Below are 20142 nucleotides of genomic sequence, written 5' to 3'. Positions count from 1 at the left end.
CCTGCCTTCCCTGGGAAGGTATCTGGACACCTTGGAGAAGCCAACAGAAGACAGCCCTCTGTCTCTCAGACATGACGGAGCCTATATTCCCATGGACAGTCCCCTATTTGTTCCCATCATCCTCTCCACAGTGTTGCTGGTGAGGCTGGTGATGGATTTTCTGCCTTTTGCAGCCCCTTTGTCATCCTCACAGCTCTGGGCAGCGGCAAAGGCTGCTGGGGCGAGCACAGGCCTGCTGATGCTGCAGATGGGCTGTGATGCTCAGAGATGCTCAACTGTGAAAAGCCAGTTTCCAAGCCCACGGCGTAGCTCTTAAATATCTTGGCTGTAAATATCCTGAGCTGGATGTGGGAAGATGGGACAGTGAGGAGGGGACAGCCTCCACCTTCCCTGCTAGTTCAGAAGCTGCCTTAGACCTACTGGCAGTGACTCAGATATCAAACGAGAAGAGCAGGCATGCCATGCCGTCTGCTTCTCCTCTGGAAGTATGAAGACAAGACTGGTGTAAGCAGAGGGGAAGAAATAGATCTGCACCATCTTCATAAGGTGCCTGAAGGGGGGAGCGTGCTGCACCCCGAAAAACATGGGCAGCAGATGAACCCTTCCACCCCTGATTGACGGGCTGCTGGAAAAAACCCGCCATCCCACCCCCTCGTCTTATCCCATGGCATTTGGACGACAGTCCTGCATATGTCACTGGGGAAGTGTCAAATCTTACTTAGGAGCCGACTGTGCCGATTTAACACCCTGTCACTCACAGCCACGGCACAGGTGTGACCCAAGAACACTGCTTCTCATCCTCCTGATCGTATGTCACGTCCTCAGCCTGCTGAGCTTCTTATTAGGTTAAAAAGTCAGTGCCGATTTCATTCTTTTCTCTCCCTATTCTCCTTTCCCTGCTTCTTTCCCCCAACTGCGTGCCTGCTCATCCTGCCACAACACTCTTGTCTGGTTTCTGGAGCAGGAAGATCTTCCTACCTGCTTGCAGGCATGGAGCTCGGTGCGGCTGGCTGCCAGAGCAGCCTTCCAAAGCACTGGAGATACAGATCTGTCCTGCAACGGGGAGACCACTTTCCTTCTTAACAAGAGCTATAGCCCTGACAGTGGGAGTCATGCCTGGGCTCCATCCATCTTCTCCTTCCAGCAGAAGAGCGTCTGCTTCTTTCCCACCACTCAGGCCCCTGCGTGGGGAAGGAATTTAATTCCAAAAGCTGAAGGCCCCCTTGTACTTCGTTGTGTATTTGGACGGCAACAGTTGTTGCTACAGGACAGCACGGGGGGGGTCGTATGGTCACTGTCACAACCAGCCATACATCCCTGAGCTCATTTATCGCTGGGTCAACTGGGAAGAGCCATTGGCAGAACCAGTGGCCAGGGTAAAAGCAGGCCTTTGCTGCTGCAGCTCGTCTGGGTCCAAGCGTTAAGAGGAGGGGGAGATATCCCTGCGAAGTCACATTGGTGGATGTCCTCGTGGAAATATCTGCAGCATCAGCCTCACCATCACTCTGGTGGGAAAGGGTCCAGGAAGCAAATCCAAGAGGCTCACATTTACTTTTTCTCGCTGCCACTGGGAAACTTTCCTTCCTCGATGGCACAGGGGACCGATCAGCCTGGAAAACGACTTGAGTGAAAGAGCTGAACAAAACGGCATGCTAGGGAGACAACTCTGACCTGCCGCTGAGCTTATGTAGGGTTTTTAGGAGCAGTTTGTTCCTCAAGGGGAAATTTTCCTTGTTTTCCTACAGCTGGGCAAAATTAAACCTGGGATAAAGGTCTGGGTCTTTCAGAAATAACAAGTCAACACGCCCCCTTTGAAGCAAAGGGGTTTGCCTCTGATCTTGCTGGGCGCTGGTGTCAATGTGATGCAGCTCTGCTGGTGATTTCCATCCTAGATCTTCCATGGCTATCACTCCACTGCAGACGGATCTGCACTAGCTGAGCTCCTATAGCCCAGCAATACATGCAGTCGCTTTCACTTTCAGCCTAATGGAATGTATAATTTTCTATCTTCCTCCCGCTCAGACTCATTTATAGTAATTTCATAGCTCAACCTGCCTCAGCAATAATCCCTGCAAACTTTGAGTTACACTGAGCTGATCAGTCCACGGACAAGAAGTGTGCCTTTGAATCAAATGTTAAAGCTGGAATCTGTTCCATGTATACACTGAGAGATTTCTTTTCTCCCAAGGGATGGCTTGCAGCAGAGAACGTACCGGGAGAGTTGTTCTAGCACAAACACAGCTATTTAAATGAGCCACAGTGAGAACAGAAATTGTGTTAGGTTGGGAGGATAAAATTGGACTGAAATTGGATATATTCACATACATACCATTGCTCTCATCTGTCCTTACTTTACATATGTTGGATTTCCTGCCAATATAAAGGAGCAGCTCTAAAATAAACCAAAGGTATGTAAATGGAGAGCAGTATGTTCCCGTGGAATTACGATTTCACCTCTAGGTTTGTTTGAGAGACAGAAATAAGGCCAGAGCTCTGTGTTGTTTCACACACGCTGTGCCTGTTCGCATCATAGTGACCGGAGAGATGCTCCCCACAAAATTATTTAGATTTATATTGCCTGGGTGAGTAAGAGGGCGTTAAGGGTGCAGGTAGGAACTGCAAATCAGGGCTCCTGCTTTCTCCTAGCAGTGTGGGAGAGAGTGTCCTCCCACCTCCAGAGCAGGGAGCCTGGTTAGGGACACCCAGGTCACCCACCCAACATTCCTCAGTGTACACTTGTGTCACCGGTTTGGTTAGGAGATCCAGTAAACATTTGCCTCAGTTTCCCCGCATTGCCAAAAGGGAGAGCTGAAACTCGTTAGCCCACAAAGATTAATTACTCTGGCTTTACAACATGCTTTGCACTGCTCAGAAGGACGGTGATGTTCTCTAGAACTGGAAACCCTCCCTCTCTTCTTTCCCACACTCGCTGCTTGCCATCTGGCTGAGAGGCATGCAGAACAGGCGACACAAATCCTCCATTTAATTATACTGCGCATTTTATTATCTCACCTCAGATTTTGTTGTTAATCTCTTTTACAGATTTCGTTTACATAAGTGGAGTCTTTTAGCTTCAGCAAGCTACAGTGCTTTCCCTTCTGATTCTGCAGATATCAGTCAGCTAAAAAGAAAAGAAAGGCAAGAACAAGTGTCCTTAAATTTGTCATTCAGTCTTTCCTAGGCTTTATATACCATTTCCTTCCCCTCAGCTCCCCAGCTAAAAAGCTAGAAGGCAAACTCCCACAGGGACAGCGAGGACCCTCTGGTTTGGGACACTTAAGTGCAGGTAACGCAAAGGTCCAGAGCCAACACTCGTGAGACCCATTCCACCACTCCTCAAGTCTGCAGGCAGGAAGAGCTGCATAACTTACTGCCCCTGGGTATTTTCTGTTTCATTCCTATACGCTAAAAGCCAAGCCTAGAGCTGGATTTATTAGCACTCAACACCTTGAATTGCAGCTAATTCTAGCTGTAATTAAGTGTTAGTGTTAAGCCCCTGTGCAGGGAGCAAGATGTTCAGATCTGACTGCAGGTGCTGAGCTGCCTCGCAGGTGTAGCTTGCGTTATCAGCTCTGTTGGAAATTGCACCCTGAAGACTGAGGACTTTCGGGAGGAGGAGTAGGGAAGTGGCAAGCAGTGCCAAGGAGAGCTGCTGGGAAGTGTTGCAATGCTGCTAACAGTCAATATCAGCTCTAGGGCACAGACAGCACCCTAAGAGAGTGAATAACCTTCCCAGAAGAGTGTGTACATGAGAGCGGGTGGGGTATCTGAGGACTCTGTAAAGTGAGCAAACACGACACAAAAGCCCTTCTGAGGAATATAAATATCTTCATGATGATAAGCTGGTGAGAGGAGGGAAAGGCAGAAATCAACCTCCTGACAGTACCGTCTGGGGTGTCCTGTAACGTCTCTGCTAGCAGTTTCTCCAGGACATCTTGGTATTTTTCCAGCTGCCTTGGGGTGAGCCACATCCCAGCTCTGACAGGATCAGCTAGCTGTGGAGGAAGCCAGTAAAGCCAAGGGAAAGCTGAGGAGAGCGGAGGGAGGCAGGCTGGGGTGCTTTGACCCCACTTTGCTCAGGTCAGTAGAGGATCTGGGGCTGATCTGAAGGAATGAGGATGATCCTTATACGGGGAAAGGAAACATTTTGAAGTCAATGCAATTTTGTGCTCTTCAGGGTGCCAAAGTTTTCATGCATTGGATCATCTATGGGCTGACTCAGAAACACAGATAAAGGTACCTCCTGGCAACAGAGACTATGAAGAAGAAAATAATTTCTGAACCTTATAATCCTCCACTACCTCACACCTTGACCCTTCAAGCCATCAGCTTTACTGATGCTGGTGAAGCACCCTGCCTTAGTAAAGGCTGAGGACGAGGCATCATCCCGCCTCCAGACTGACTGATTTTGAGCCAGCTGTAGCTCAGATGTACCCGAAGTAAACAGAGTTGTTCCAGCCATGGCTGGAGGCACAGGAGGGCTTGTGGTTGCAGCAGGGAGGGGTGTTAGACGCTGGGATGTGCCATTTATTTAATGCTTTGAACTGTGAATCCTTGCTGTTTAAATCCTATTATTGATTGTTGGTGCACCACATTTGCAGTAGTTGCACACTAACCTGTGTCTTGGCCAAATTCCAGTCTAGCCAGTCCTCCTGCCTGTCCCGCTCAGTCTCTCCCGCAGTTTGGGGTGGACCTACTGCTCCTTTTGCTGGCAGAGAGAATGGCCGAGCTCACCGCAGGAGTGGCTGCACGGACAGGGCAAAGAGTTCCCTGTATTCAAGTGGAAAAGCACAATTTTCAGACTTGGGTAACCAGGTAAACATGCCTTTGAGGGCTTATACTGGCACTTTAATCCCTAAAATTGGCAATTTTCTGCTCTGTATGCAGACTTCAAGGGGGTGCAGCTGTATGGACCCAAGTTTATAAATAAGGTCTTGCCAGTGCAGAGGACTGTGAGATCGGGGGTGACACCAGACAGCTAATCTGGAGCTGGGTGACAAAGTGACAAGTTAAACCCAGAGCTGAAGCAGAGCTGCAAATTCCTGCCTTGCAGTTGGCTGGTGTTCAATGAACGGCAAAGACAGACCTCATGTTGTTTCCATCCTCCTAAGGGAGAAGCCAGGTGGGTCTGGGGGGTGACCAAGCTGCTGAATGTCCAAGATAATTTATAGGATGGAGGTAAAACCTTTCTCTGATGCAACCTTGCTCAGCTGCCTGGCAGGGCTGCCAGGAGATGGGTGATACTCCTTTATATTTGACTGTGAGCTCCTGGTAACACCCACTGTCTTCTCACACAGCACCACCAAACACTCTGCAGTAGCCAGGCCCTGTGGGCTAACTCCTGGGCTACTTGTCCCCCTGTGTGTCCTCATGGGCTCCTCAGAGTCGCATGGTTCACCGTACCTGGATGGTCCTGACCTTGTTGACATCTGCACCAGACTGCTCAGAGGAGCCTTTCTCTTCCAGCTGCTGCAGTAAGGCTAGAGGGTTTTTTTTTCCGCGCTCCTTTGTTCCTCTTGTTCTCCTGAAATCTCCCAGCTGAGAGCAGATGGGGCAGTGATGCTGGGACGCAGCACTGCACGGGTACCAAACCTGCTGTGCACCATATCGACAGCGTGATGCCCAGCAGCCAGGAAGGAGCCTGTGGAGCTGGACACAAAGCCAGAGGGACTGGGGGTCTGACCGCTGCCAGCAGCCAATGCAGCATCCTTCCTCAGGGCCACAGCTCACCGGCAAGGGACCCATCAACTGTGGTGGGCACGGCTTCAGGGACTGTAATTCTGACTCCGCAAAGTTGAGTGTGAGGTCAGGTTACAGGATCGAACGTAAAGACCTGTAGCAAACATGACACTCTGTAGACAACTCCTTTGAACTGTGCAAGACAACACCGTCAGCAGGACATGGTAGCCAAGTAAACTGACCTTACAGAGCTATTCCAGAGCCTCGTCCTGGCTCTCTTCTGTAGCAGCAGCAATGAAGTTCAAGAAAAGCCTGCACAGCCTCACTGCAAATGCAGAGCTCTGCGCAGACATTATGCAGTAACCAGCCTTTCTTGCAGGTCTGTGATGTCAGCCCTTTCCCATCTGTGGGGCTAAACTTGGCTTCTGGACCCTCCCTTTCTTCCCAGCCCAAAGAGAAAAGCCAAAGTTGCTTTGGGATATGACAAACGTGGCAGGACACATAAAATGCAGCAAAGGCTGTGCTCAGTGTCAAACTGACTGCTTGCTGTGCACTTTCTTTGGTTTGAATGTGTGCTCAGAGGAGGAGAGGCAGCCTTTGGAAGGCTGATTTCACCCACATACATTCAGAAGACCCTCAATCACTAGCAGACACGCAGCTACAAGAGTTGTGGTGTATGAACAATTGATCTGGGGACCGTGCGTGGGTCTCATCATCATCATCAAGGAGGCTGAAGGATGACTGTACTCCCCACAAAAGGCAATTGCTATCCAGCAAGTAGATAGGTGTTGGAAACAAGATTTCTCTCCAGTATGAATGGGTTGTGTCATGCGGGGGAAGCTCACTTTGGCTGTGTTTAAGAAGATGCAGTCTCTGAGGCTGCCTGCCTGACACCTTTCAACAGTATTAGTTTCACATCAAAAGAAAAAAAAACATTCTCCTCTTTGCACATCCCAGTGGTGACAACCATCTGGAGGATGGTTAATTATTTGTTACAACAAAAAGACCCATCAGTATGGTGATGGGAGGCTGCAGCTTCTTTATAAAAATTACAGCCACTAGCATGGAGGAAAGAAAAATGAGACCCACAAGTCAAAGATGATAGCCCTTCACAGGTCTTTTAGTTCTTACGTAAAGGAGCCCAGGCTCTCCTTTTCTAGTCTCACATCTTAAAAGTTGTCTCTGCCCTCTACCATAGCCCTTAGCTTTGGGAAGAGCGAGGGACTGCTGCTATCATCCTATCTCCTCTTTGAACAGAAGGGGCAGCTGATGGAAACAACAGCGGCACGGTGTGCCCTGCCAGAGCTTGGGGGATAAGGGAGGAAGAAACACTTTCCCCGGTTTATTCAGGGCTCCAGCCCCTGCAGGACATTTCTTATGGGTTACCTCCTGCATCTTCTGGAAGTTGCTCTGGGTGAAAAAGGGCACAAAGCCTTCAGTTTGTTCAGCCAGCATGGACACCGTGTACACCAAGAGCAAACTGGCCGGCGCCACCTTTGAAACCATCGTGAGAGCCTGAACAACACAGGAAAGAAGATAGCAGGGTGATAGCGGAGAGGGCCATTTGACAAGATATGCCTTTGGCTTTTGATCAGCTGCAATCCAATTTATTCATCAGCTAACTAGAGGTATATTTACTCTTCCAGTTGCTCATGAGCTGAGAATAGAAGTGGCTTGACTGACAATTCTCCTCTCAAATGCTTTTCTGTAAACAGATTTGTTCTCGAGCAATATCTCCAGAGACTTCAAGCCCAGCCCTTCAACACTGTTAAAGACTCCCTCTGTTCTGCAAGCTTTAGCCCTCCAGCTGTACTGGTTTAAGACCCGTGCACATCCAGAGCAAAATGCTCCCATCAATCCCACTGATAGCAAGGGAGACAGAGTGATGCTGCAAGAGAGAAAAACCTTAAGACAGCTGTTTTGTTAAATTTTGTTTTCATATTCCTCACCCGTGAAAACCTTCCTTGATGGACTGAAGCCTTCAGTAAGCCTCACTGGGTCCAAGAGAGCTGGGAAGGGCATTTGCCGGTCCGGCTCTACAAAAACCTAGTATAAAGGGCTTTAAGAACTACCTTTGGAAGTGATTTAACAGCAACTTCACGTCAGAAGAGGACTTACGTAAACATTAAATGTTCTCTTTAAATATTAAAATATTCTCTCTGGACGAATTTAATGAAGTCTGGTCCCACAGCTTAACTACTCCACCTGATTGGAGCCTGATCTTTAATTAGTTTCAGAAACCTCTTGATTTGGATGTTATTGAAAAGACATTGTTAGGTCAGATTTGACCCCTAGATTAGATTTCCCATAAATATCAGCAAGTATTGAACTGAAGACCAGTGGAAGTTAATAAATATTCCCTTTCTGTAGCACTTGCCAGTCACATCTCCCCGCTGCATGCCAGGCCAGGAGAGGGCTGGCAGTGAGTGAAGGTGGCTGTAGCCCCTCTCTCCCCCCCCCCTTGGCACTGCTTAGGTGCCATCCCCACCCCTGCCCACCTACACTGGGTCATCAAAGCCATCACTGCACTGGGGCATCACCCTGGGTGACCCAGCTAGAGGCACCATTTGCTGCAGCGATCAAAAGAGGCTTTCTCAGGCTCTCCCCTTGTAATACAACATATTGATACGCATGTGTGCTGACAACATGGTGTTATCTCAGTAGCATCAGTCTTTTGTGCCTTTTCATTTATTTTATCACTGCAGTAAAATACTGCCATATACAAAGAAATAAACCCAGTCACCTCCTTCATCTGTTATTGTTGGTCCCTTTGTGAATTGATTTGCTCCCTCTCCCCCCAGAGGAACACTCCCACACATTACTCCAGTCAAAAAATGTCATTTCTGAATGTCCCTTCCTTATTTTGTAAGCAGGACATGTCTTTCAGACCTGAGATCTCTAGCTCAATGCCTCTCCAGGCAGATATGAGCTTTGTTGTTAGTGAATTTGCTTCCTGGCTACAAAGAGAAAGTACAAAGCAGGAAGATCCCAAGTTCAACATCAGCACAACAAAGTACTGCTGTCGCATGAGGCTGGGTGCAGCGCTGCCCAGTCCTGCTCGCACCTGCGTAAAATGAGGTGAAAAGCCAGTTTGGGGGCAGGAGGGGTGAACATCCACGTAGTACTGTCGTGAGCATAGTGACAAGACAGTATGCTTATCTACAGACTGTCTTCCAAAAAAATCAAGTAATTACTGTCAATAGGAACTGTCTGTGACTCATTTTCTGTCTGTTCAAAGCAGCTCCTCAAGCGCAGAGGGCACCCAGGGCTCCCCGTGCCTCTGTAGCATGCTTCGGTGTCTGGTGGGTACTCATGACAAGCAGGGAGGCAGGAGCTGGTGGAATCGATGCTCCTATGATGGGGAACGAGCAGAAAGCACTTTTCCCCTTGTTTAAGCATCGATTTTGTTCCCTCCTCCTTGTTAGAGCTCTCTACTGAAACCAACGTGTGCTGGTAACACCGGTGCCTGTCTGAGCACCCATGCTATGCCCACTCCACTGAGCTCACAAGTGGGAGTGGAGACCAAGCACCTACCTGGTGAGCACAGCCATGGGGTGCTGCAGGTCAGACCTCTTCTTGCTCCTGTTCACGCCTGGACGCTCCTGCTGGCTTTCCCACCCTGTGTAGAAGCACACAGGCAGTGGTGTCCAACGACTTACCTGTGCAGCTGCCCACGCTCCAGCAGAGCTGGTGAAAAACTCCTGGCCTGCATGGAAACAGGTTTGCCAGACAGGGAACATGGTTATCTGCATTGGATTTTTAAGAGTTTCTCATTTCCAGGAAGACCCCCTTTCCTCCCTCCCCAAGATGGCAGCTGTTCTCGGTGGCTCCCACAGCTGGGCAGGTTCCCTAAGGCAGATGCCTCAGTTTCCCTATCAATAAGATGGAGAAATTCATCTCTCCCAGCTTGTCTTTTTAGATCATGAGCCCTGCAGGATAAAGCTTTTATGATGTGAGTGCACCAGCAGAAAAATAATGCCTGTGTCTTATAATGGAATGCTAGAATGGTTCAGGTTGGAAGGGGCCTTAAAGACCATCTCGATGCCACCCCCTGCCATGGGCAGGGACACCTGCCACCAGCCCAGGTGGTTCCAAGCCCCATCCAACCTGGTCTTGAACCGTGCCAGGGATGGGGCACCCACGGCTGCTCTGGGAACCCTGTGCCAGCGCCTCACCACTCTCACAGTGAAGGGTTTCGTCCTAATATCTAACCAACATCTGCCCTCTTTTCAGTGTAAAGCCACCCCCCCTTGTCCTGTCACTACATGCCCTTGTAAGAAGTCCCTCCCCAGCTTTCTTGTCGGCCCCTTTAGGTGCTGGAAGGTGCTATAAGGTCTCCCTGGAGCCTTCTCCAGGCTGAACAGCCCCACCTCTGCCAGCCAGTCTCCACGGAGAGGTGCTCCAGCCCTCTGACCACCTGTGTGGCCTCCTCTGGAGTCATTCCAACAGGTCCATGTCCTTCTTGTGCTGGGGCCCCAGAGCAGGATGCAGCACTGCCGGTGGGAGCAGAGGGGGACAATCCCCTCCCTCAACCTGCTGGCCACGCTGCTGGCGACGCAGCCCAGGATTCGGTTGGTTTCTGGGCTGCAAGTGCACGTTGCCGGGTCACGTTGAGCTTCTCGTCCACCAACACCCCCAAGCCCTTCTCCTCGGGGCTGCTCCCGATCCATTCTCCATTCTCTGCCCAGCCTGTCTTTGTGCTTGGCATCGCCCCCACCCACGTGCAGGACCTTGCACTTGGCCTTGGTGCACTCCATGAGGGTCACACAAGCCCACCTCCCCAGCCTGTCAGGGTCCCTCTGGTGGCATCCCTTCCCTCCAGCGTGTTGACCACACCATTTAGCTCGGTGTCACAGTGAACTGGCCGAGGGTGCGCTCGATCCCACTGCCCGTGTCGCTGGCAAAGGTGTTGAACAGCACCGGTCCCAGTACGGACACTGAGGAACACCACTCGCCACTGGTCTCTGCTTGGCCATGGCACAGCTCTTCTGAGCACGACCATCCAGCCAATTCCTCACCCACCGAGTGGTCCATCCATCAAACTCATCTCTCTGCAGCTTAGAGACAAGGATGTCAAGTGGGACAGCGTCCAATGCTTTGCACAAGTCTGGGTGGATGACACCAGTTGCTCTTCCCTCATCCACCAGCGCTGTAACCCCATTGTAGGAGGCCACCAGGTTTGTCAGGCACGATTTGCCCTTCGTGAAGCCACGCTGGCTGTCACCAGCCACCTCCTTATTTTCTGTGTGCCTTAGCACAGTTTCCAGGAGGATCTGCTCCATGGTCCTGCTGGGCACAGAGGTGAGACTGACCAGCCTGTAGTTCCCTGGGTCTTCCTTTTTTCCCTTTTTTCAAAAATGGGGGTTACATTTCCCCTTTTCCAGTCAGCGAGAGCTTCACTGGACTGCCACGACTTGTCAATTACAATGGATATCTTAATTACGGTGTCTTAATTATATTTCTACTGCAATGTGGACAAATCATGATAATAACAATGTTGCCACAAAATAAGCAAAATGCAGAATGACGTTTGACACACCTTCATTACAAAACCCATAGATTTATAGCAATAAATCCCCTGGAAGGATCTAGAGCTAATATATAAATTAGAGCTAGAGCTGTAATAAATAAAAATATAGATACTAAATCTATCACCAAAGAGCTTTATAAACTGAGTAGACAAGTGGGGAGTTATCAAAGCAGTCCAGGGGATTTATCTGGCCATTTTGAGTCTTCACATGGCCCCTTTTACCAGCCCATTTTACCATCATAACTGAGCATCTCTCAGCCCTGGACGCACCAATCCGCCTCAGGGACACGGACCTGCGCAGTGACATCTCTCTCCAGACAAACGAGGTGCAGAGAGAGCGAGTGACTTGTGTAAGATCTCATCTTTGCTCTCCCAAGAGCATCAAACAGGCACCGGTGCTGGAGGGTTTGGGATCAGGCCAGAAACGTCCTGGTGCTTCTCACAGACGAGTGGCGACACGCGAGGAAACCCAAGCGCAACCAGGCGAGATGCAAGAGCAAAAAATGAAATTTCATCGGGGAAGCGATGAAATCCTCCTGCATCAAATGGCTTTACAGGGTATTATAGCAAGGGTGTGCAGCGGCATTCCTGCCCGGCTGGTTGCGAGTTAAGCACTAGCACTATTTGCCGAAACCGAGGGGGGAAGCACTATTTCCCAAGCCTGTGAAATGACTTTTCTCACCCAGCTCCATCACAGCTAGTCAATACAACGTGTACACACTGCGCTGTGCGTTGGCCCTCACAAGGGACTTGCTGCTGTCACTACAGGCAATAATGTTCAGTTTGGACCAGAGCCCTCCTTAAAAAACGTGGCAGTCACTAGGATGCTTCCCAAATCCCTGCGCATCTACTGCGGCTTATCACCAGGCAGCAAAGTGGTCCTGGCTATAAAACTTCCAGACAGGTCAACACAGTTTTTCTCCCTGGGACCACATGTATGTGTGCTGGTGGAAGGGACATTACATGACAGGTGATTTCCCACCCCCACCCCTTCGCTAAAGAATTTCTGCAAAGCCCATTTGACACCGGTTCTCATTTTAATTGACTTTTCCAGGGTTTTTTTGCATGGTTATGATGGATGCAGCTGACGAGTCAGCAGATGGTGTTGGGAAGTGACAAATTAATTACCAAGAAAGGTCACTTTTTCAAAACACTAAACTTTCCCATGTCTTGTCCCCTTTTACCTCAAAAATGTGGCTGGCTGGCAGGTTTCCCATCCATCTGCGATGAAGCTTTCGGCACTGGAAAGGACAACCTTTAAAATAAAAAGAGGAGAGGAAAATTAATCATATCTGTATTAGCTGCATGCTGTCTGCCAGGTTCATCTCTTAATTATGCAAGAGTAGTCAAAAAAGAAAAGGAAACAGAGAGCTGAAAATAAGGGACCTGACTCCAAGACTTCTCCAGTGGAAGCACCAGAGTGGGTGGGAGCAACAGGCACCTTCTTGCTCTAGGTTTTCCCAGTCCATACAAGCAGCTTTTGGCCTGTCCCCATAAATGAAAATAAAAATCACAGCTGGAAATCTCACTACCTAGCATTATAGTGCAAAACCTCCGTCCTGCTGCAGTCCCTGCAACAATTCACAAGATGCAGGTGCCTGAAACTCTCCTCTTTTTATTAAGCAAAATTGCAGCAGAGGTTAGAAGCTTAACAAAAACATGATGTGCAAAATGGAGTTGCTCGCAGTTCTGCTTGTACCTAACGTTAAACATTTGCCATAATTGGGAGTAATTTCAACAGGAAACTGGCAGTAGAAGTAAAGTCCATTAAGCCATGTATCAATTGCAATGTCAAGGAATCAAGGGAAAATGAGCTCCCTGTGCCAGCGACACTGAGCATTTGTCTCCATGTCCTGTACTTTTCCCTCCAAGTCGCTCTGTGCTTGGGGTATTTTGGCAAGTGGGTTGCATAAAAAACAGGAGATAGAAGCCAACATGAGTCTGAAGCTGAATTTCAGCCCTAGGCTAACGCAGCGGGTGGAGAACACGTAGGGGGAGAGCGTGAAGGATTGAAATCCTGCTCTGCTGCTCCACCTGGCTCTTGGTCAGGCATTGGGGTGCCCCCCAGCAAAGCTCCCAGTTTCAGGGTGAGTGTCAGAGCCAGAGCACTAGCCCTGACAGCCACCGTGGTCCAAATCCCCTTCTTTTCATCCATATCCAACAGCCTCCTTGGATGGGGCTGGCACATGTGAGGAGAGAGGACGCGGCTTTGTACGTGCCCAGTTTGCTCTCACAGCCCCACCAGCCCCACATCAGCCACCAGGCTTGGAGGAAAAAAAAAACCAAACCCACAAAAAAACCTGTCCCCCAACCCCAGCTCCCCTTCCCGATCCTCACAGGAATATCTACCTCACCCCACTCGCATCAAATGGAGTCGGATGGGTCAAAAACCTGGCGCGTGCTCTGCTGAACCGAACGTCTGCAGTCACACAGCTGAAGTCGACGTGGGGAAGGAGTTCATCTCAGGCTCCCTGCTTTGCAAGTAGGAGCAGAAAGCTTTCTCACAGCCCAGGCACCATCCTCCAGCTGCTGGCTCTGCATGGACGCGTTACAGATTTAGCAGGCGCTGCCGTCTGTGGCTGCTGAACGTTCCTAATGAATAAAGCACCGGTGGCAAATTTTAATGCAGTTTTCAAAATATTAACGCTAGATAAATATTTGAAGAATCACAGGCTTAAAACACATGTTAATTTGCAGCATAAATATTTTAAGGGAACAGACTTCCCCCTCCCATCCCCACGCTTCGCCTGGTGCCCACTTTAATTTCTCCCCACTGCTCGGCAGTGTAATTCACGGCTGCGTGAGTATCGATAGCAAGGATTTAACTCCTGCTGACTCCCCAAAACAGTTCACCCTCCTGGTTCTAGCAGCAAATCATGCTTTCTTAGATTAATGGGGAAGTTTTCTCGCCTTGATTCTCTCTCCTCCCACTCTGCCTGGTTCCTACAGCCAACCCAGAGCCTGCAGGCTCTTGCTGATGGCAGTGAGCTCTGGTTATGGTGCAGGTCAGACATGGGGAAGGGGAAGGTTTGGATGTGCAGCACAGGGTATGGAGCATCCCACTGCTCAGCTTTCAGAGGCAGCAATCTCCGTTTCACCTGCAAATGCAATGCTCAGTAACTCTTCAGCACCAGCATCTCCAAGAGACCCCAGATGGAGCAGCATCTTTGCAGCAGACCCACCTCCAGCAGGATTGCACCGATTTACATCCTCAGCATCCTCACTGCAACATTGCAACACACCTGCAAGAGCATCCCCCAGGCATTTAAAACCTGACAAATGAGTGCCAGACCCTGTAACACCAAAGCCTCCCTGGAAACCAGGCTTGAGGTGACCCGAAGTGGACACCTCAAAACTGGGGACCACCTGGAAATTCTGTCTGCTGCCCCAGTTTCTTGATGGAAGGACAAGAGAAAGAAGAGAATGTGTATTTCTGGACATAGCCTGGATGGATTTAACTTCTCTACCAGTGATGGAAGAGACAGGCACTGGCCAAAGTGTCTTACCCTGTAACAATTGCCTTCCATTGGAATAAAAAAAAAAAAAGAAAGAAGAAAAAAAGAATTTAAAAAAGTCCCCCCCCCTTTTTTTTTTTAATAAAATAGATTTCTGAGCTTATAAAAACTTTCTGGTCTTTCAAACAAGGGAAAAAATAAACAAGAAAAAAATGTTTTCTTGCTTTGTTTTTCTTCATTTTTGGTCACTCCTTTGCCACTCTCTCCCCAGTCTGGAACAAGTGAAGAGAGAAAGGAGAGGAGGTGAGAAAACAAGATGGGATGCATCTCATCTGTTTCCATTTTGGTTTTCAAATCCAAAGCACCGGGTTTGCACTTGAAGGTTCAGGAATATTTTTAGGAATGGTAGGAAAACAGAGTTTCATGCACAGCAAGGAGCTGCGGCTGGCTGCTGTCCCCCTTGCCCCTGCTGCCCTGGCTCCTGGGACCCTGCAGACGCAGGGCTTGGTGGGTGGTGACCATGGGAGACCCTGCCTGCATCTGATAAGCTGAGTCCTGAGGCTCTGAGGCAGGAAAATCACTTAGCGTTTCAGAAAAGGAGCTCCCTACCCCACTCACAGGGAATATTTATTAGATTTGATGAAAGAGCAATTTAGCCTTTACACACATCAGGCACCCACTGACCTTTTATTTTCTTATTACCTCCTTTTACCCCCCCTGCTGTTCCCATATCAAACAACAATATATCAGGTTAAGCATAGCAAGACGAAACGCTAAGGCGCTAAGAAGTGCATTAAATTGCTGCTTTGCAGGGCCGCTTGCACTGTCAAGTCAGCAAGAGGATGATGTATGACATTCTTGCTCACACATGGGACGCAAAATTCAGTCCTGTGGTCACCGCCGCAGCTGAAGTTTGCGGGTAAACCCCGTCTCGCTGCAGAAGGCAGCGGCTGTTTTGCTGAGAAGGGGAGGTAAGAGCAGTCCAGATCCAACCACCAGCAATTGCAGTTGTTGCCCATGGAAATTATCTGTCCCTGGGAGAACTGTAGCATGAAAAGGCATTGCTGTGCTCAATGTTGCCAGCTCCCAAGAGATTTCCTGATACAGTGGACTGGATTATGTTGGATGCCCAGGATTTATCAGGGCTTTCAATGGAGAGTCGCCCTTCTCATTCCAGAAACCCTCAGCAGTTAATAGCAGTTTATCTGCAACAGGGGAGAAGAGTTTGCTGCTGCTTTGTCTCCTTTCAGGCTTTCAAGGCACCAATTCATTCTGCAAGGCAACAAGGAAACGGGGTCAGATGCCTTCGGGGCGAAAAAGAGACAGTGCACATGGCAAGTCAGTGTGCTCACTGCCGAGCGTTCCTCATGGAAGAAACCTGGTGATCAGCGAAACAGCGGCACATCCATCCCAGCTGGATCGTGGGGCTGGGAAAACCAAATGGAAAACTCTGACAACAGCAGAAAGATCTGCAGAGACATTTGGGTCTGTCCAACCGAGTCTGGTTCCAGCACAGGATTCAAATCTGGTAAAATGCCTTATTAATCCATGGATATTTTGTTTAGGTGATGAATAGCAAAGCCTCCCAGCCACAAAGGCTTTAGAGAGCTACACAGTAAAGACTGGTAATTTAGGAGAATAAATATTAGTGAAAGGAGCACAGAAATCAAACATTTTTCCTGCCATTGCTTTGCTCATCTGTGCAGGGCCGTTGCATTTACCTCTCTTCTAATACCACGTGGGGTGTCGGAGCTCCTGGGCAGGATTCAAGGGTTCGTGCAAAGATGCAACCTCTGTGTGAGCAATGCAGAGGCTGGAGGGAGCACACGCCGCGTGTGGAAAGGAAAAAGGGGCAGCAAGTGGGAAGGGAGCAGGAACTGCAGAAGAAAAGGGTCGTGGTACCAGTGTGGGGGATTCAACATGCAATAGGGAGCGATGCGAACCCTCCGCTGGTTTCAGTGGCTGCAGGTCAAACCCTGAGCAGCACAACCCAGAGCCAGCATCGTTATATAAAGGGATGGGGAGAAGCCCGGGGTGGGCTGGATGGAAGAAATGAATCCAATTACAGGATGAAGGGCAAAGGGAGAGAAAGGACACGTTTGGTCTGCAGCAAATCCCTAGAAGGCTTTAAGGCAGGGACAACAAGAAAAGGACAAAAATTAACTGCAGTGCAGGACACCCAGCCATCACCAAGAGGAACAGGGATCTCAAAATGGGACAAAAGGCAGGGGATGGGGCTCTTCAGCTGGCTGAGAGCATGGCCAGGGCAGTGATGTGAAGGATCCTTCCCAGGATACCCAAGGTACCACCAGGACATGGCTTTTCTGAAAGCTCGAACATCAGGTTGACTGTTCATGGTCTTGTAGGGACACTGGGAGAAGCAGCCAGCCCAGCACCAGGGAACAGCCCTGCTGGAAAGCAGAGAACAAGCAAGCAACCCCCAAATTTCCTCTGTGCTGTTTCTGAAAAGATTATAACCCGGCTGGCCATGTCACAGCAGTCTGCAGGCTCCCACAGAGAAAAGCAAGGGCTCTGCACTACAAATGAAAAAAAAATTTAAAAAAACTTGACCCAGTTACGACAAAACGAAACAGCATGTATAAAGCAGAGGGCTACCAACATCCACAATAAGGCCCTCAGGAATAACAGGGTTCAACTTCAAATGAGATTTACAAATTAAAAATAAAAGAGCTGGATTATTTCGATTTGCCTAAACCCCCTTTTCTGACTGCTCAGCCGTCCTCAAAGCTGGGCCGCGGCGGGTGCTGCCGGACACTGCAGAACGAAGGTGGCAGTGCTATGCTTTTGCATCCCTCTGGAACTGAATGAAAGCCTTTTTTTTTTTTTTTTTTTTTTGCCTCTCTGACTCTACAGTTAAACACCTGCCACTAGTCGAACAAAGCAGAGCTTGGAGAGAAGAGCGGGACACAGGTCCCTGACTCCCAGCTCTCCCTGTTAACTCCTGCCTAACACCTACCTGGTTCAAATAGCCCAGAACAAAATCCAGCAAGGGGTTGACTGCGGTTTGCCAGACAGGAAGATCTCACAGGAGCAGACAGCATCTTCTCCGTTGCATTGGCCATCACCCTCGTCAGAAGATGGCTTGCTCCCTTGCACAGCTGCTAACATATAGAGAAATGTGCTTGTGCTGCCCAGATTTGCTGGGCTGTGCTGGCTGCTCATCCCGTGGTGCTGCGTGGCCGGTGAGACCGTCTTGCAAACCTGCCTACTCTGCTACAGCCCTGGTTTGTCACTTAGTTTAAAGTGTTGACAGCACCACACGGAGTGGTGCAGGTTCACAGCTGAGCCAGGATTGCTCAGCTCCTTGGCAGGAAAATGACAGGTCCCAAAGACTTTCTCTCTCTCCAAGGAAATCCTACGATGCTTGTAGAGATGTTACCTGGATCAGCAGCAGGAGGAAAAGCCTGGGAGGTGACAGGGACCTGCTTGCTTGCAAATACCATGCACATGAGATGAGGTTGGCAGTGGTGAAGCTCTCCCCACTTCACAGCTGCCTTCTAGTGCTGGTGTACCCACCCCCCATGAGGCCATACCGGTGGGGAGAGTCTGGAGAAGGAGCTGTGATAGGAAACCTCCACAGGAAACAGGAGCTGGGGTTCCTCCTGCCCAAACCTTGCGGGTGCTGTGAGCAAGGCAGGAGACAGGCTTCCGTGCGCCCTTATTTTTGGGACAGAAATCAAGGGCATGGTAGAAAGAACCTCCCCATGCAGCAGCAGATCCTTGTCCTGGCTGCGCGCAAGCGTGCAAGCCCGGAGGAGCAGCAGGCAGCCAGCCCCGGCGCCGTGGCTGTCGGCAGAGGGCACGGCTGCCTTCTCAAAACCACCAGCCATGGCCCGGTTAATCCCTGCTGGGGAATGAACGGCCCACCGAACCAAATTGTAAATACAGCTGTGTCCTCCTTCTCCCTGCCACACATTTAAATCTATTTGATCCACTCTAATGGATTGATCTACAAGTTTGTGCACACACATCCTGCTTTGGACGGGGCGGCTGGCAGCGCCTTGCCCATCATGACCTGTCAGCTCCACTCAGCCTCACCTCCGCCGGGGAATGAATCCAATTACAGGATAAAGGGGTTTTTTTTCCCCTCCATATGGTCTCTATAACGCTCCAGCTTTATCTTTCTTTAACCCCTTTCCTGGTGAGGAGCTCACAAGCCCGCTGTAAGCGGCTCAGCGCAGCAGCCACTCGTGGGTGCTATCTGATATGGGGAAACAAGGGTCTTCCCAGGGCAGGGGGGGTACTGGGAGGCACCACACTATTTGCACCTTCCCCCCCCCCCTCTTCTCCTGCACACTGGGGAGGAACGAGACCCTCCAGGATGGAGATTCAGGGCAGCACGTGACAAAACTCACCAGAAGCGCAAAAGCGATCTCAGCACCGTTCTGCGTTCAGCGCCGGTGCTCATGGCCACGGTTCAAGGCCCTGTGCATTAGTCCATCACCAGAATCTAAGCACAGATGTTTGCTTCGTGGCTGATTTCTTTTGCTTTTGCATTCCTCTGCACCTTGCTCTGCAAGGCATTCCCTGGGTGCCCTTGGGCAAGTGGCTCCTGTGTCTTTGCCCGAGCAGCAAAGGCGCAGGGCTGGGGAGAGGCACGGCAAGGGGCTCCCAGCTGCCACCGTTGTGGGAAGCCCACCTCCCCCGGCACAGCCGCCTGCATTGCTCTGCCTGTCGCTCGAACCCAGCGAACCAACCGTATCAGCTCGGTACAAGTTCGTTATTTGATTATCATTATCATTTCTTGCTTTACACAGGACAGGAAAGCTCAGAGCAGCTCAGGGCTCCGTCACGCAACGTGCGGACAAACAATGAATAAGAGACAGGCTCATCTCAAAGAGCTTAGCAAAGCAAAAAGCAAAAAAAAAAACCTGCAAAGGGGAAGAAAACCCTTCCTTTTCGTAAGGACAGGCACAAAGAGAGCAAGCCTCTCCTCTCACATTAAACGGGGCCTGAATTTTTCTATTGCCGCCTTTGTCGTAGAGCCAGCATAGAAAACAACTGAGAGCTCTTTGGGAGACAGCCCATAAAGTTCCCCTGCTAAGAGACGCCAAATTAAAGCCATCACTTTCCATTTCTGTGACAGAGACGCAGAGGGAACCGAGGTTGCATTCAGGACACGTCCTGGAGGAACCAGCTATCCTCTCTGGTGTCATTTTCCTGCACTGAGTTTATTCGAGGCCTCCGGCATTGCTCCGGCTATCACTGACCTGCGGAGAGCTCTAAATCCACCGGCCTCCGGGTATCGCCCAAAACACCGGCTTCAGCTCCTGGGGGAGGAATGCCGGGAAGGGGCAGCCCCCTGGTAGCGTGGCAGAGGTGACATGGGCTTACCTGCTCCATATTCAGCTCCAAAAAAAAGGGGAAGGGTCCCAGTCCTAAGCTAGTTGAAGGTCAGGTGAAAGTCCTCATGGTCCAGTTGTTGGCAGTCCTCTGTATGAAAAATTCCTGGGTACC

The 20142-nt window shown here is 50.0% G+C and overlaps 1 protein-coding gene across 1 annotated transcript; it reads right to left on the bottom strand.

Annotated features, from left to right (window-relative positions):
• Positions 1-3253: 3253 nt before the first annotated feature.
• MLN (motilin) lies at positions 3254-7200 on the bottom strand. The gene is made up of 4 exons (XM_037410594.1): positions 7066-7200; positions 6111-6119; positions 5404-5505; positions 3254-3995 (listed from the first exon to the last, which is right to left on the bottom strand). Exons 1-4 carry the CDS (start codon positions 7183-7185, stop codon positions 3693-3695), a joined length of 534 nt encoding a protein of 177 aa, XP_037266491.1. The 5' UTR covers positions 7186-7200; the 3' UTR covers positions 3254-3692.
• Between the last annotated feature and the right edge of the window lie 12942 nt (positions 7201-20142).

The sequence above is a fragment of the Falco rusticolus genome, chromosome 17, assembly GCF_015220075.1.
Source record: "Falco rusticolus isolate bFalRus1 chromosome 17, bFalRus1.pri, whole genome shotgun sequence".
Classification (NCBI taxonomy): domain Eukaryota; kingdom Metazoa; phylum Chordata; class Aves; order Falconiformes; family Falconidae; genus Falco; species Falco rusticolus.
Note: the sequence above shows the minus strand (reverse complement) of the source record. Positions and strands in the feature narration are given on the sequence as shown.

Excerpts from the sequence above, each read along its gene's own strand:
- MLN (XM_037410594.1), bottom strand. The coding sequence starts at position 7,185 with ATGGTTTCAAAGGTGGCGCCGGCCAGTTTGCTCTTGGTGTACACGGTG. Across the intron at positions 3,996-5,403 it reads ACAAGGTCAGGACCATCCAG|CTAGCTGATCCTGTCAGAGC; the intron begins GTACGGTGAACC and ends CTTCCTCCACAG.